Consider the following 16,466-nt stretch of genomic DNA (forward strand, 5'->3'; position numbering starts at 1 on the left):
TAGATCAGGCGTTAAACCGAGGCCCCGTCTGCCCCCTCAGGTGGACGTCAATGAACCGACTGCCACTGTTTCGAAGAAGAGCAGGGGGAGTTCTCCCCGATGTCCTGGGGCCAATGTTCATCCCTCACCAAAAAAAACAAATGATCTGGTCATTATCACATTGCAGCTTGTGGGACCACTGCGTTTCTATCGCACGTTTCATGAGCTCAGGATGTCCTAAAACGCTTTACAGCCGATTAAGTACTTTTGGAGTGCACTCCCTGTTGTAATGTGCAAGGCTATTCACCCACCCCTTTCAGGCTTTTGGTACGAATCCTAAATTTATGCACCCTGATACTGATTTAATGGAAATAATCTTTATTAACCCTCCCAAAATCTTGCGAGACTTTGAACCCTTTGTTAGATTCCCTTGCACCTTCTCCGTTCCAGCGATTAAAGTCGTGAGCCCTGAAATTATGTCGTGGGATAATAACAGATGAACATTTAATGCATTTGTCTGAGATTCCTATTTCTACTATTTTTGCTGGGGTATTAACTCCGTTATTTTAAATGAGTTAACTCCTCCGCTAAAAATAACAGAACCATTTCAGAAAACACATTAAACATTCATGCACATCACATGGTATCATTTCAGGGCTGGAGCTTTTCAAGTGTCTCATCAGAACCTATAAACCCCTGAGTCCTGGTGTCAGCCTCGTAAATCGGCACTGGAGCTTTTCCATGGCTTCAAAACCACGGTAGCATAGTGGTTATGTTACTGGACCAGTAATCCGGTCGGCCTGGACTAATAATCCATGAGACATGAGTTCAAATCCTGCCACGGGATAATTAAATAAGATCTGGGAATTAAAACAAACTATCAGTGATGGTGACGATAAAACTCCCAGATTGTTGTAAAAACCCATCTGGTTCAACTAATATCCTTCAGTAGAAGGAAAGCTGCTGTCGTTACCCGGTCTGGCCCACATGTGACTCCAGTCCCATGGCAATGGCCCAGTGAGCCACTCAGTTGTCAAGAAAGTAGATCACCTCTGCAAGAGGGATGGGCACTAAATGCCAGCCTTGCCAGCGATGCCCATATTCCAGGAATGAATTAAAGAAAAATGAATCCATTTTGTATTCAACATTCTAAATATAAAATCCAGACCCTTGACCATTTTTATGACTTTCCCACCGAGCCTGAAATATCTGCATATTCTACAAACTCCATTCTTTGTATCCAATCCCACAAACCGCAATGAGAGAACAACCAGATCATCTGTTTTTAGTGAAGTTGATTGAGGGATAAATATTGACCCAGGACCCCGGGGAGAACTCCCCCGCTCTCCCAACAGTGCCGTGGGATCTTTTACATCCACCTGAGAGGGCAGAAGGGGCCTTGGTTTAACGTCTCATTCGAAAGACACACCCTCCGACAGTGCGGCGCTCCCTCAGTACTGACCCTCCGACAGTGCGGCGCTCCCTCAGTACTGACCCTCCGACAGTGCAGCGCTCCCTCAGTACTGACCCTCCGACAGTGCGGCACTCCCTCAGTACTGACCCTCCGACAGTGCGGCGCTCCCTCAGTACTGACCCTCCGACCGTGCGGCGCTCCCTCAGTACTGACCCTCCGACAGTGCAGCGCTCCCTCAGTACTGACCCTCCGACAGTGCGGCGCTCCCTCAGTACTGACCCTCCGACAGTGCGGCGCTCCCTCAGTACTGACCCTCCGACAGTGCGGCGCTCCCTCAGTACTGACCCTCCGACAGTGCGGCGCTCCCTCAGTACTGACCCTCCGACAGTGCGGCGCTCCCTCAGTACTGACCCTCCGACCGTGCGGCGCTCCCTCAGTACTGACCCTCCGACAGTGCGGCGCTCCCTCAGTACTGACCCTCCGACAGTGCGGCGCTCCCTCAGTACTGACCCTCCGACAGTGCGGCGCTCCCTCAGTACTGACCCTCCGACAGTGCGGCGCTCCCTCAGTACTGACCCTCCGACAGTGCGGCGCTCCCTCAGTACTGACCCTCCGACAGTGCGGCGCTCCCTCAGTACTGACCCTCCGACAGTGCAGCGCTCCCTCAGTACTGACCCTCCGACAGTGCGGCGCTCCCTCAGTACTGACCCTCCGACAGTGCAGCGCTCCCTCAGTACTGACCCTCCGACCGTGCAGCACTCCCTCAGTACTGACCCTCCGACCGTGCAGCGCTCCCTCAGTACTGGCCCTCCGACAGTGCGGCTCTCCCTCAGTACTGACCCTCCGACAGTGCGGCGCTCCCTCAGTACTGACCCTCCGACAGTGCGGCGCTCCCTCAGTACTGACCCTCCGACAGTGCGGCGCTCCCTCAGTGCTGACCCTCCGACAGTGCAGCACTCCCTCAGTACTGACCCTCCGACAGTGCGGCGCTCCGTCAGTACTGACCCTCCGACAGTGCAGCACTCCCTCAGTACTGACCCTCCGACAGTGCAGCGCTCCCTCAGTACTGACCCTCCGACAGTGCGGCTCACCCTCAGTACTGACCCTCCGACAGTGCGGCGCTCCCTCAGTACTGACCCTCCGACAGTGCGGCGCTCCCTCAGTACTGACCCTCCGACAGTGCGGCGCTCCCTCAGTACTGACCCTCCGACAGTGCGGCGCTCCCTCAGTACTGACCCTCGGACAGTGCGGCGCTCCCTCAGTACTGACCCTCCGACAGTGCGGCGCTCCCTCAGTACTGACCCTCCGACAGTGCAGCACTCCCTCAGTACTGACCCTCTGACAGTGCGGCACTCCCTCAGTACTGACCCTCCGACAGTGCAGCGCTCCCTCAGTACTGACCCTCCGACAGTGCGGCGCTCCCTCAGTACTGACCCTCCGACAGTGCAGCGCTCCCTCAGTACTGACCCTCCGACAGTGCGGCGCTCCCTCAGTACTGACCCTCCGACAGTGTGGCGCTCCCTCAGTACTGACCCTCCGACAGTGCGGCGCTCCCTCAGTACTGACCCTCCGACAGTGCTGCGCTCCCTCAGTACCGACCCTCCGACAGTGCGGCGCTCCCTCAGTACTGACCCTCTGACCGTGCAGCGCTCCCTCAGTACTGACCCTCCGACAGTGCAGCACTCCCTCAGTACTGACCCTCCGACAGTGCAGCGCTCCCTCAGTACTGACCCTCCGACAGTGCGGCGCTCCCTCAGTACTGACCCTCCGACAGTGCGGCGCTCCCTCAGTACTGACCCTCCGACAGTGCGGCGCTCCCTCAGTACTGACCCTCCGACAGTGCGGCTCTCCCTCAGTACCGCCCCTCCGACAGTGCGGCGCTCCCTCAGTACTGACCCTCCGACAGTGCGGCGCTCCCTCAGTACTGACCCTCCGACAGTGCGGCGCTCCCTCAGTACTGACCCTCCGACAGTGCGGCTCTCCCTCAGTATTACACCGGGAGCATGAGCCTGGGTTCTGTGCTCAAGTCTCTGGAGTGGGGCCTGAACCCATGGCCTTCTGACTTCGAGGTGAGCGTGCTGCCCACTGAGCCACGGCTGACACATCAAGACCACTGGAACTTCAGCTACACACACATGAGCTGCCACAGCGATTGATCCGATGTTTGGTGATTCGTGATTTCCTGCAGGTTAACGCCAGGACAGACTGGCTCCTCCCTCTTCGCTCGACTCACCTTTCCAGGTTCTCTTGATCGGCCACGAGCGACCCCAGCAGGCTTTGGGCAGCAGACAGTTTGCTCTGATACCCTTCGACCTGGAGCTGCTGGGATTCTCGGTGTCTTTTCGCATCCGTCACCTCCTCGATCGCTCCGAGCCGCCTCCTACGCAGGTCCGAGTCTCCGGGGCGCTGCCCATCGCTGCTCAGCTCTCGGCTACACTCAAGTTCCGCGCGGAGAGCCTGGGAACAGGTAAAGGAAGAGGGAAACGGGGATGTGAAACCCTCGCACTCCTCACCGCATCGTCGAGACTCCCACCCTGGGCCCCTGAACCCCACTCCCCATGAGCCCCTGGACCCCCTCCCACCATGAACCCCTAAACCCCCTCCCCCCGTGAGCCCCTAAACCCCCTCCCCCCGTGAGCCCCTAAACCCCCTCCCTCCGTGAGTCCATAAACCCCCCTCCCCCTGTGAGTCCCTAAACCCCCTCCCCCTGTGAGTCCCTAAACCCCCTCCCTCCGTGAGTCCCTAAACCCCCCTCCCTCCGTTAGTCCCTAAACCCCCCTCCCCCTGTGAGTCCCTAAACCCCCCTCCCTCTGTGAGTTCCTAAACCCCCCTCCCCCCGTGAGCCCCTAAACCCCCTCCCTCCGTGAGTCCCTAAACCCCCCTCCCACTGTGAGTCCCTAAACCCCCTCCCTCCGTGAGTCCCTAAACCCCCCTCCCACTGTGAGTCCCTAAACCCCCTCCCTCCGTGAGTCCCTAAACCCCCTCCCTCCGTTAGTCCCTAAACCCCCCTCCCCTGTGAGTTCCTAAACCCCCTCCCTCCGTGAGTCCCTAAACCCCCTCCCTCCGTTAGTCCCTAAACCCCCTCCCTCCGTTAGTCCCTAAACCCCCCTCCCCTGTGAGTTCCTAAACCCCCATCCCTCCATGAGCTCCTAAACCCCCCTCCCCCCGTGAGCCCCTAAACCCCCCTCCCGCCGTGAGCCCCTAAACCTCCTCCCCCCCGTGAGTCCCTAAACCCCCTCCCCCCTGAGCCCCTAAACCCCCCTCCCCCCGTGAGCCCTGAGGACGTTCTCAGTTGCTCGGTCCTGACATTCAATGCATTGAGTCCTGTCACAGACAGTTAGCCGACACCAGGGACCATCGCTACCTCCAGCTCCTCGAGCTGCCGTTGAACAGTGAGGGTGTTCAGGGCTGAGGGAAGATCCCACAACAGTCGGATCTGTCGTTCAGCCTCTGATAGTTTCACATTGATGCTTGTTTGAAGAATCTCGAGCTCAGTCTGGTTCCTTTGTACTTTTGAAAGCTGGGGAAGAAAAGCAAAAATTTGTCAGCGATTACTTCAGAATTGTGTACTTTATTACAGGACCATCTGTGGTTATTACAGCACCATCTGTGGTTACTATAGCAATGTCTGTGGTTAGTACAGCATCGTGTACATTATTACAGGATTGTCTGTGGTTATTACAGCATCATGTACGTTACTACAGCACCGACTGAGGTTATTACAGCACCGTCTGAGGTTGTTACAGCACTGTGTACGCTATTACAGAATTGTCTACGGTTATTACATCACCATCTATTGTTATTACAGCAACGTCTGCGTTATTACAGAATTGTCTGCAATTTTTACAGCATCGCCTGTGGTCATTACAAGTACCATCTGCAGTTATTACAGCAGTGTATGTGGTTATTACAACACCGTCAGCGGTTTTGCAGCACCGGCTGTTGTCATTACAGCAACGTCTGGGGTTACTATAGCACCAGCTATGGTTAGTACAGCAACGTCTGCGATTATTACAGTGTCATCTGCAGTTATTACAGCACCTTCTATGGTTATCACAGCAATGTCTGCGGCTATTACAGAATCATCTGCGGTTATCACAGCACCATCTGTGTTATTACAGCTCCGCCTGTGGTTATTACAGCATCGTGTACTCATTAAAGAATCATCTGTGATTATTACGTCACTGTCTGTGGTTATTACAGCAACATCTGCATTATTACAGAATCGTCTGGGGTTATTACAGTACCGTCTGTGGTTATCACAGCACCCATGTGCGGTTATCACTGTTTATTGATATATTAAAGAGCGTGACCATTACCTGTGGCAGACCGTCTGCTGTGGGCTTGACCTCGGCATCACTGGGAGCTGCGGGATCTTCTCCGCCCCACACCAGCTCCTCCCGCTCACCCGGGCTGCGCTGGGCTCGCGGCTGACCTCTGACCCTGGAATCTGCTGCAGGGAACCCACCCTGTGAAAGTGAAGCGGATGTAAGTGCGACACCTACTGGTGTATCCTGGAGGAGCAGCTGAGCCGCCGGGGAACGCCAAATCTGTCTGCCCCTCCCCCTACCCCCCCCCCACCCTCCGTCCCGCACGGGGTGTCCAAGAGTAAACTGTGCTCTTGCTGCAGCCCCTGGCTATAACGTCTTCAAGCGAATGTTTACGTCCCCATAGCAAATGGGTTAGAACATAAGAACATAAGAAATTGGAGCAGGAGTAGGCCAATCGGCCCCTCGAGCCTGCTCCGCCATTCAATAAGATCATGGCTGATCTGATCCCAACCACAAATCTAAAGAACACAAGAAGTCGGAGCAGGACCCGGCCACATAGCCCCTGGGCCCTCTCCGCCACCCACAGGGCATTGACCGATCCGAACTCAGCTTCATGTCCAATTTCCTGCCCGCTCACCATAACCCCTAATTCCCTTTACTTCTAGGAAACTGTCTATTTCTGTTTTAAATTTATCTAATGATGTAGCTTCCACAGCTTCCTGGGGCAGCAAATTCCACAGACCCACCACCCTCTGAGTGAAGAAGTTTCTCCTTAGCACGGGGGGTTCTACGCCTCCCCCGTGCTCGCTGACCTACATCGGCTCCCGGTCCGGCAACTCCTTGTGTTCAAATCCCTCCATGGCCCCTCTCCCCCTCTCCGTAACCTCCTCCAGCCCTACAACCCTCCGAGATCTCTGCGCTCCTCCAATTCTGGCCTCTTGCGCATCCCCGACTTTCATCGTTCCACCATTGGCGGCCATGCCTTCAGCTGCCCAGGCCCCAAGCTCTGGAATTCCCTCCCTAAACCTCTCCGCCTCTCTCTCCTCCTTTAAGACGCTCCTTAAAACCTACCTCTTTGACCAAGCTTTTGGTCACCTGTCCTAATATCTCCTTATGTGGCTCGGTGTCAATTTTTGTTTGCTAAATCGCTCCTGTGAAGCTCCTTGGGACGTTTTACCAAGTTAAAGGCGCTATATAAATGCAAGTTGTTGGTGTTGTTTTGGTTAATAGCTGTACTCTGCATTACTGAGCCATGCAGGCCAGGCCAGGTTGGCCCCAGGTCTGATCCCAAGTCTACGCTGAGCTGGATGATTTCTGTTGCGAGTTGCCTTCGGGCGTTAGAATTGGCCTGAGAAAATGAGCCGGAGTTCCAGTTTCTGATCACCAACTAGCAACCCCTGCTGGGAGAGTATTCATCAGGTGACCACCATCGGCTGTGACAAATCCCCCCAATAGCTTGCTGGAAGTGGGAGCGATCATGGAACTGTACCCCAGCTTAAATCAGCCCAGTACCAGGGCTAAAAGGGTTAAACTACGAGGACAGGTTTCATAGACTCGGCTTGTGTTCCCCTCGAGTATCGAAGATTAAGGCGTGATCTCATTGAGGTGTTTAAGATGATTAAAGGGGGTAGAGAGAAACTATTTCCTCTGGTGGGGGGAGTCCAGAACAAGGGGGCATAACCTTAAAATTAGAGCCAGGCCGTTCAGGGGTGATGTCAGGTAGCACTTCTTCACACTGTTGACCAGAGGTCACCGGTTACGGTTATTGGCTTGCCAGCGACTGAACTCAGGTTACTTCAGTTCAAAAATTGCTTTTGCCTGTGTGTCAGCAGTTTGGAATAAACTCAGTAGTTTCTGCAGCCCCCGGACAACAACACAAAGGGGAGTGGAAATCTGGAACTCTCTCACAGGAACAGGAGGAGGCCATTCAGCCCCTCGAACCCATTCCACCATTCAGTGAGATCGTGGCTGATCTGTATCTTAACCCCATCCACCCACCTTGGCTCCACATCCCATAATACCCTTGGTTAGCAAAAATCCATGGATCTCAGATTTTAAATTATTAATTGAGCGTCTACTGCTTTTTATAGGAGAGAGTCCCACACTTCTACCACCCTGTGTGTGCAGAAGTGTTTCCAAACTTCTCTCCCGAATGGCCTGGCTCTGATTTTAAGGTTATGTCCCCTTGTCCTAGACTCCCCCTCCAGCGGAAAACGTTTCTCTCTATCCACCCTATCAATTCCTTTCAAAATCCTAAACACCTCAATCAAATCACCCCTTAACCTTCGATATTCCAGGCTCGAGGGGCTGAACGGCCTCCTCCTGTTCCTACGTTCCTTCAATTAGGTTCCGTTAGACATGACCTACCCTTTACAAATCCACGTTGGCTCTCTCTAATCAGCTCGGATTTCTTTAAGTGCTCAGTCACTCTTTCCTTAATTATAGATTCCAATAACTTCCCCACAACAGGGGGGCAGGGGGAAATTGGAGGAGGAAAAAATAGATTTGTTTGCAAGGAGAAAACACTTTCAAGAGCAAATGGTCTGCACCCCAAGGTTGTGTGTTTCTGGGTTCCTCAATGAAACGCCACTATGCACCATTAGATCCCACAGCACTAATCGCAGATCAGGTGTCCTGGCCAACATTCCTCCCTCAATCAACACCACTAAAATGGCTGCCACCTTTGCCAATATAACAACAGTCACTAAGCATTGTTTCCTGCATTACAACAGCGACTTCAAAAGTACTTCATTGACTGTGAAACACTTTGGGAAATCCTGAGGTCGTGAAAGGCGCCATGGAAATGCAAGTTCATTTTTTCTTTTCCGCCTCAAGGTAGCTCTCATGCAACGTGAAGCCCTTGGGAGAGTGGCCAGGCGCTATCTAAGTGCAAGCCTTCTTTGATTTATATTTTTGTTAAGAATTGCCGGGCTGCACGTGTAGAACCGAATAGCCGATTACCTGGAGGTCGCAACGGATTCTGGGATTGCTTGCTCCGCTCAGGCTCGTGAAAGATGCTTCCGTTGCCTCGAGACTAGCCCGAGGCTCGCCCAGCGCCCCCCTCAGCTCCTCCTCCCCAGTGCTCAGTTCCGCCAGTTGGCTTTTGGTGCTGTTTATCTTCTCCATCTTCTTCCTCACTGCCGTTTCCACCACCTTTTCGAAGAAAGGTTATGAAGGGCAAAAGGTTTAGCGTTTCCTCCACTCTGGGCCAGTGAGGTGGTCTCCTGGCCTACACACTACCACAGGGTACCCGCCCCCTGACGGGACGGCCTCATTGCCCCCGAGGCAAGGGAGCAGGAAGGAGTCCTCCTCCGGCCCCAAAATGGCCACGTGCGGACAGGCAGCTGTTTTAATACTGGTCTCAATCTCCTGGTGGAGATAGAAAGACCTCAGTGTCCTGGCTCAGCAAAAGGGAGTGCGCCATTGGTCACAATATGGCCACTCACCACAGGCGCCAATTTGCTTTATTCGTTCCCGGGACGTGGGCGTCACTGGCAAGGCCGGCATTTATTGCCCATCCCTAGTTGCCCGGAGAAGATGGTGGTGGGCCGCCTTATTGAGCCGCTAATAAGTGTCTCGCTCGGCCACTTCAGAGGGCATTAAAGGTCAACCACGTTGGTGTGGGGACTGGAGTCACATATAGGCCCAGACCAGGTAAGGACGGCAGGTTTCCTTCCCTAAAGGACATCAGTGAACCAGTTGGGTTTTTACGAAAATCCGACAGGTTCATGATCACTTTTACTGAGACCAGATTTTTATTTCCAGACTTTGTAAAACTGAATTCAAATTCTCGAACTGCCCACAGTGGGATTTGATCTCGGATTCTCTGGATTACTAGCCCAGTAACAGAACTACCTCACCACTGTACCCGACTACCAAATTCTTTTGAGTACAATTTCACAACTCGCCACTTGAACTCAAACTCTCTGTGTTGCTAACATTTCTTACACCACAACAGTGACGACACCTCTAAAAGTACTTCATTGGCTGTAAAGCACTTTGGGTCGTCCTGAGGTCATGGAAGGCGCTGTATAAATGCAAGTCTTTGTTTTTTCTTTCCAGCCCAGTGTTATAGAGATCTGGTGTATGCCAAGAGTCTTTACCCTTTGTTTAAAAGTGTACCCGCCCTGCACTCAAAACAGCACAACCCAGGCGCACATCCAGGTACTCTGGCTGGCTGCTGAGACCGTGAACTATGACCTACTCTTACCTGTCTGCATCTAGGCTGGTCTACATGCTTGGGGTGAGGGGAAGGTTGGGCTGGAGGTCGACAGGCTCAGAGTTGGGCCTGATCAGCTGCATTTGCAGATGTGTCCAGCAGGTTAACCTCCCTCTTCAATCGATAACTAAGAGTCACGGACAAGCTATAACCACAAGGGCGTGAAGCTCCTTAACGTGTCACAACAAGTGTCCTCGACGGTGAGAGAGACATGCGACAAAAAGAAGCAGAGAGAAGGAGGGAGGGGCACAGAGTGGGAGGGGCACAGGAAGGGAGGGGCTCAGAGAGGGAGGGAGGGGCTCAGAGAGGGAGGGAGGGGCACAGGAAGGGAGGGGCTCAGAGAGGGAGGGAGGGGCTCAGAGAGGGAGGGGCACAGGAAGGGAGGGGCTCAGAGAGGGAGGGAGGGGCTCAGAGAGGGAGGGGCTCAGAGAGAAGGAGGGAGGGGCACAGAGAGGGAGGGAGGGGCACAGAGAGGGAGGGAGGGGCACAGAGAGGGAGGGAGGGAACGGCAGAGAAGGAGGGATAAGCACAGAGTGGGAGGGGCACAGGAAGGGAGGGAGGAAGAGGCCAGGAGGGACGGAGAGAGGGAGGAAGGGAGGGAGGGGCACAGAAAGGGAGGGGCTCAGAGAGGGAGGGGCTCAGAGAGGGAGGGAGGGGCACAGAGAGGGCGGGAGGAAGAGGCACAGAGGGAGGGAGTGAGGAGCACAGAGAGGGAGGGGCACAGAGAGGGAGGGAGGGGCACAGAGAGGGCGGGAGGAAGAGGCACAGAGGGAGGGAGTGAGGAGCACAGAAAGGGAGGGGCACAGAGAGGGAGGGAGGGGCACAGAGAGGGAGGGAGGGGCACAGAGAGGGAGGGAGGGAACGGCAGAGAAGGAGGGATAGGCACAGAGTGGGAGGGGCACAGGAAGGGAGGGAGGAAGAGGCCAGGAGGAACGGAGAGAGGGAGGGAGGGAGGGAGAGGCACAGAAAGGGAGGGGCTCAGAGAGGGAGGGGCTCAGAGAGGGAGGGAGGGGCACAGAGAGGGCGGGAGGAAGAGGCACAGAGGGAGGGAGTGAGGAGCACAGAAAGGGAGGGGCACAGAGAGGGAGGGAGAGGCACACGGGGAAAGGGAGAGAGACAGAGAAAGACAAACAGAGAGGCGTGTACTGGCAGAGGGAAACTTTGTAAGAGACAGAAAAAGAAAACACACACATATAAAAACCATGCACATACAAACACACAGCGAGGGAGCAGAGAGAGCCATCTCCTGAGGCTTGTCAGCTCCATCGGTTGCTATGGAGACCGAGGCCTTACCTGTAACTCCAGCGGCACTTCCTCCCACTCGAGCAGCTCCTGAATTCTCGTCGCTTTCTCATGGAAGCTCCGAATCTCCCGCTCCTGGAACTGAATCTCGTCCTGCAGGGACAGTGACATCACTGAGTCAGTGGGAACAAGGAACCAAAGTTCCCGGGAGTCTCAGTCACAACAAACATTCATAGATTTCAATGCAATTGAGCAGGAGCAGCTTATCACAGAAAAGTAAATCTCCCTCCACACAGGCCGAGACTGACCGGGGAAATCTGCTCACTGTCAGCTCGAGCGGTCGGTCTGACGGGAAATCAGTTTGGAAAAGTGTGAAATAAAAACAGGGAGATTTACTCTGTATCTAACCCGTGCTGTACCTGCCCTGGGAGTGTTTGATGGGACAGTGTAGAGGGAGCTTTACTCTGTATCTAACCCGTGCTGTACCTGCCCTGGGAGTGTTTGATGGAACAGTGTAGAGGGAGCTTTACTCTGTATCTAACCCGTGCTGTACCTGCCCTGGGAGTGTTTGATGGGACAGTGTAGAGGGAGATTTACTCTGTATCTAACCCGTGCTGTACCTGCTCTGGGAGTGTTTGATGGGACAGTGTGGAGGGAGCTTTACTCTGTATCTAACCCGTGCTGTACCTGCCCTGGGAGTGTTTGATGGGACAGTGTAGAGGGAGCTTTACTCTGTATCTAACCCGTGCTGTACCTGCCCTGGGAGTGTTTGATGGAACAGTGTAGAGGGAGCTTTACTCTGTATCTAACCCGTGCTGTACCTGCCCTGGGAGTGTTTGATGGGACAGTGTAGAGGGAGATTTACTCTGTATCTAACCCGTGCTGTACCTGCTCTGGGAGTGTTTGATGGGACAGTGTGGAGGGAGCTTTACTCTGTATCTAACCCGTGCTGTACCTGCCCTGGGAGTGTTTGATGGGACAGTGTAGAGGGAGATTTACTCTGTATCTAACCCGTGCTGTACCTGCCCTGGGAGTGTTTGATGGGACAGTGTGGAGGGAGCTTTACTCTGTATCTAACCCGTGCTGTACCTGCCCTGGGAGTGTTTGATGGGACAGTGTAGAGGGAGCTTTACTCTGTATCTAACCCTGTACCTGCCCTGGGAGTGTTTGATGGGACAGTGTAGAGGGAGCTTTACTCTGTATCTAACCCTGTACCTGCCCTGGGAGTGTTTGATGGGACAGTGTAGAGGGAGCTTTACTCTGTATCTAACCCGTGCTGTACCTGCCCTGGGAGTGTTTGATGGGACAGTGTAGAGGGAGCTTTACTCTGTATCTAACCCTGTACCTGCCCTGGGAGTGTTTGATGGGACAGTGTAGAGGGAGCTTTACTCTGTATCTAACCCTGTACCTGCCCTGGGAGTGTTTGATGGGACAGTGTAGAGGGAGCTTTACTCTGTATCTAACCCTGTACCTGCCCTGGGAGTGTTTGATGGGACAGTGTAGAGGGAGCTTTACTCTGTATCTAACCCTGTACCTGCCCTGGGAGTGTTTGATGGGACAGTGTAGAGGGAGATTTACTCTGTATCTAACCCGTGCTGTACCTGCCCTGGGAGTGTTTGATGGGACAGTGTGGAGGGAGCTTTACTCTGTATCTAACCCGTGCTGTACCTGCCCTGGGAGTGTTTGATGGGACAGTGTAGAGGGAGCTTTACTCTGTATCTAACCCTGTACCTGCCCTGGGAGTGTTTGATGGGACAGTGTAGAGGGAGCTTTACTCTGTATCTAACCCGTGCTGTACCTGCCCTGGGAGTGTTTGATGGGACAGTGTAGAGGGAGCTTTACTCTGTATCTAACCCTGTACCTGCCCTGGGAGTGTTTGATGGGACAGTGTAGAGGGAGATTTACTCTGTATCTAACCCGTGCTGTACCTGCCCTGAGAGTGTTTGATGGGACAGTGTGGAGGGAGATTTACTCTGTATCTAACCCGTGCTGTACCTGCCCTGAGAGTGTTTGATGGGACAGTGTGGAGGGAGATTTACTCTGTATCTAACCCTGTACCTGCCCTGGAAATGTCGGAACCCGATGTTCCTTTCACTATTCTGGCTGCTGATCTTTTTATCCCATGCTGATTTGAATCACTTCAGTTTATTTTTAAATTACTAATTGTGCCTTTCACAACCTCAGGACGTCCCAAAGGGCTTTACAGCCAATGAAGCACTTTTTGAAGTGTAGTCACTGTTGTAATGTAGGAAACGCGGCAGCTAATTTGTGCACAGCAAGATCCCACAAACAGCAATATGATAATGATCAGATCATTTGTTTTTTAGTGATGTTGGTTGAGGGATAAATATTGGCCCCAGGACACCAGGGGGAACTCCCCTGCTCTTCTTCGAAATAGTAGCCGTGGGATCTTTTACATCCTCCTGAGGGGGCAGACGGGGCCTCGGTTTAATGTCTCATCCAAATGACAGCACGCTCCGACAGTGCAGCCCTCCCTCAGTACTGCCCTGGGAGTGTCAGCCTGGGTTATGGGATACAAATCTCTGGAGTGGGACTGCGAACCCATGACCTTCTGACTCAGAGGCGAGAAGTGCGACCGACTGAGCCACGGCCGGCACCGTCATTAATTTGTGCGCCGTTCTCACTTGGCTCAGAGTTCGACTGAGAGAAGAGAGTGTGGACAGCGAACATTCACCACCCAACACACAGGTTATACAAACCCGGCCGGGTAGAGCTGTGCCCCGGCAGAATAATGGAACAATCAGTCAAAGAGTCTCATGGAGCTCTCTCTCTCTCTCCCTCCCTCTCTCCCTCTCCCTCTCTCTCCCTCTCTCTCTCTCTCTCTCTCTCCCTCTCTCTCCCTCTCTCTCCCTCTCTCTCTCTCCCTCTCTCTCCCTCTCTCTCTCTCTCCCTCCCTCTCTCTCTCTCTCTCTCTCTCTCCCTGACGAAACCTGCAAGACTGGTTTGGGAAGTCTAAGATCGCTGCCTGCTCTCCCTCTCTCTCTCCCTCTCTCCCTCTATCTCTCTCTCCCTCTCTCCCTCTCTCTCCCTGACGAAACCTGCAAGACTGGTTTGGGAAGTCTAAGATCGCTGCCCGCTCTCCCTCTCTCTCTCTCCCTCTCTCTCTCTCTCCCTCTCTCTCTCTCTCTCTCCCTCTCTCCCTCTCTCTCCGACGAAACCTGCAAGACTGGTTTGGGAAGTCTAAGATCGCTGCCCGCTCTCCCTCCCTCTCTCCCTCTCTCTGACCTATTAACAGATCCCCGGGGGCCTCACAGAAACAGAATATAAAGCGTCCTTCTCCGCTGGTCTGTTTTACATTAATTCAGTAAATGGGGGCAAGATTCTCTGTGCTCCTGGTCCTACCTTCCCACAACCCCGTTCCGCTCCGGTCTGATCCCTGTGCTCCGCTGCTCTGCCGGTTCCTGAAACAGTTTGGTGAAGTTCACCCAGACAAGTGTAATGCTTCGCTGCACTCTGCTTGGCCTTGATTCACTCTGCCTCCGGGCAATTGGCATCCGAGCGGATCCCAGCTCCCAGCGGACGGCTTTAACCCCTCGAAGGCACCGACTCACCGCTTGCTCTGGGAGTAAGAGTATTCGATCCCCGGCACAATGGTGGGAGGAGACTGACTGCTTCAATCAGCGGTTTAGGGAGGTTTCTGGTCCAACCCGGCTCCTGGATTTGTGGAGTGGGGTTGGATCAGAACGGGAATGGGGAGGGGGCCGATCTCACTTCACCTGTAGGTCGTCGGCCATGGCTCAGTGGGCAGCACTCTCGCTGCTAAGTCAGGAGGCCGTGGGTTACAAGGGACTTGAGCCCCACAGTCCAGGCTGATATTCCCACTGCAGTGCCGAGGGAGTGCTGCACTGTTGAAGGTGCCGTCTTTGGGACGAGACGTTAAACCGAGGCCCCGTCTGCCCCTCTCAGGTGGCCGTTAAAGATCCCACGGCCACTGTTTCAAAGAAGAGCAGGGGGGTTCTCCCCGATGTCCTGGGTCAATATTTATCCCTCAACCCATCACACCGAAAAACAGATTATCTGGTCATTTACCTCTTGGTGCTCGTGGGATCTTGCTGTGTGCAAATTGGCTGCCACCGAGGGAGGCTCGTCACTGGGGAGCAGAGGCCTTGCTCCATTTGGCCCTCAGTCAGGAGGGGCCCATTTAACACAAGCCTTGCCTGTTCTGCAGTCCAAGGTTTAGGTTCTCACCTCCAGCAGTGCAGGCTCCGGTCCGCTCAGGCTCTCCCCCGGGGTGTCCGTCGTCCGTTTCCCCCGTTCTCCCGTCTGGGTCAGATCCTCCCACAGGCTCAGAGCTTGCTTCAGGCTGGAGCTGTAACTGTCCAACTTCTCCGTCACCTGCCAAACGACACAGGCTTAGGATGGAGTGTGCGAACCAGGCCCCGTGCTTACAAGGAGCCGACTCTGGGTTGGCCTCGCCCACCGAGAAAGGTGCGGCCTCGATCCCAGGCTTTGGTTTCCCGACGTGCGCTCCCGATAGGCGAAGCTCACAGCTGGAGCTGCGAATTTGGCACAATTTTTGCCGCAATTAATAGATTCCCGCGCCCCCCCCCCCCGACCAGTGTTTGTAATACTGGCAGTGAGTCAGAGGACAGGCCATTTTTAACAATAAGGGTGTTACCAACAAAGTGTGACAGGAAACGAGTTACAGGAAGTAAGTGTGACACTTTCAGGAAGTCCATGCTATAGGCAATTTAATAGGTCTTTAAGATAATGATCGGGTTTGATCGGGTAGATGTGGAGAAAATGTTTCCATTTGTGGGGAGACCAGAACTAGGGGGCCATAAATATAAGATAGTCACTAATAAATCCAATAGGGAATTCAGGAGAAACTTCTTCACCCAGAGTGGTTAAAATGTGGAACTCGCTACCACAAGGAGTTGAGTCAGGAGTGTGATGGAATACTCTCCACTTGCTTGGATGAGTGCAGCTCCAACAACACTCAAGAAGCTCGACACCATCCAGGACAAAGCAGCCCGCTTGATTGGCACCCCATCCACCACCCTAAACATTCACTCCCTTCACCACCGGCGCACCGTGGCTGCAGTGTGCACCATCCACAGGATGCACGGCAGCAACTCGCCAAGGCTTCTTTGGCAGCACCTCCCAAACCCGCGACCTTTACCACCTAGAAGGACAAGAGCAGCAGGCACATGGGAACAACACCACCTGCACGTTCCCCTCCAAGTCACACACCATCCCGACTTGGAAATATATCGCCGTTCCTTCATCGTCGCTGGGTCAAAATCCTGGAACTCCCTTCCTAACAGCACTGTGGGAGAACCGTCACCACACGGACTGCAGCGGTTCAAGAAGGCGGCTC

General features: G+C 54.0%; 1 protein-coding gene across 1 annotated transcript in view; it reads right to left on the minus strand.

Moving 5' to 3' along the window:
• The window catches only part of LOC137326802 (nesprin-2-like), a 130,122-nt gene that overhangs the window by 11,251 nt on the left and 102,405 nt on the right, over positions 1–16,466 (minus strand). The window contains exons 23-28 of the mRNA XM_067992196.1: positions 15,335–15,481; positions 11,177–11,278; positions 8,626–8,817; positions 5,713–5,862; positions 4,758–4,913; positions 3,627–3,850 (exon numbers count right to left, since the gene is read on the minus strand). Of these exons, the coding sequence (XP_067848297.1) occupies positions 3,627–3,850; positions 4,758–4,913; positions 5,713–5,862; positions 8,626–8,817; positions 11,177–11,278; positions 15,335–15,481 (971 nt within the window). The remainder of the gene's footprint in view (positions 1–3,626; positions 3,851–4,757; positions 4,914–5,712; positions 5,863–8,625; positions 8,818–11,176; positions 11,279–15,334; positions 15,482–16,466) is intronic.

Source organism: Heptranchias perlo, chromosome 10 (assembly GCF_035084215.1).
Source record: "Heptranchias perlo isolate sHepPer1 chromosome 10, sHepPer1.hap1, whole genome shotgun sequence".
Lineage (NCBI taxonomy): Eukaryota > Metazoa > Chordata > Chondrichthyes > Hexanchiformes > Hexanchidae > Heptranchias > Heptranchias perlo.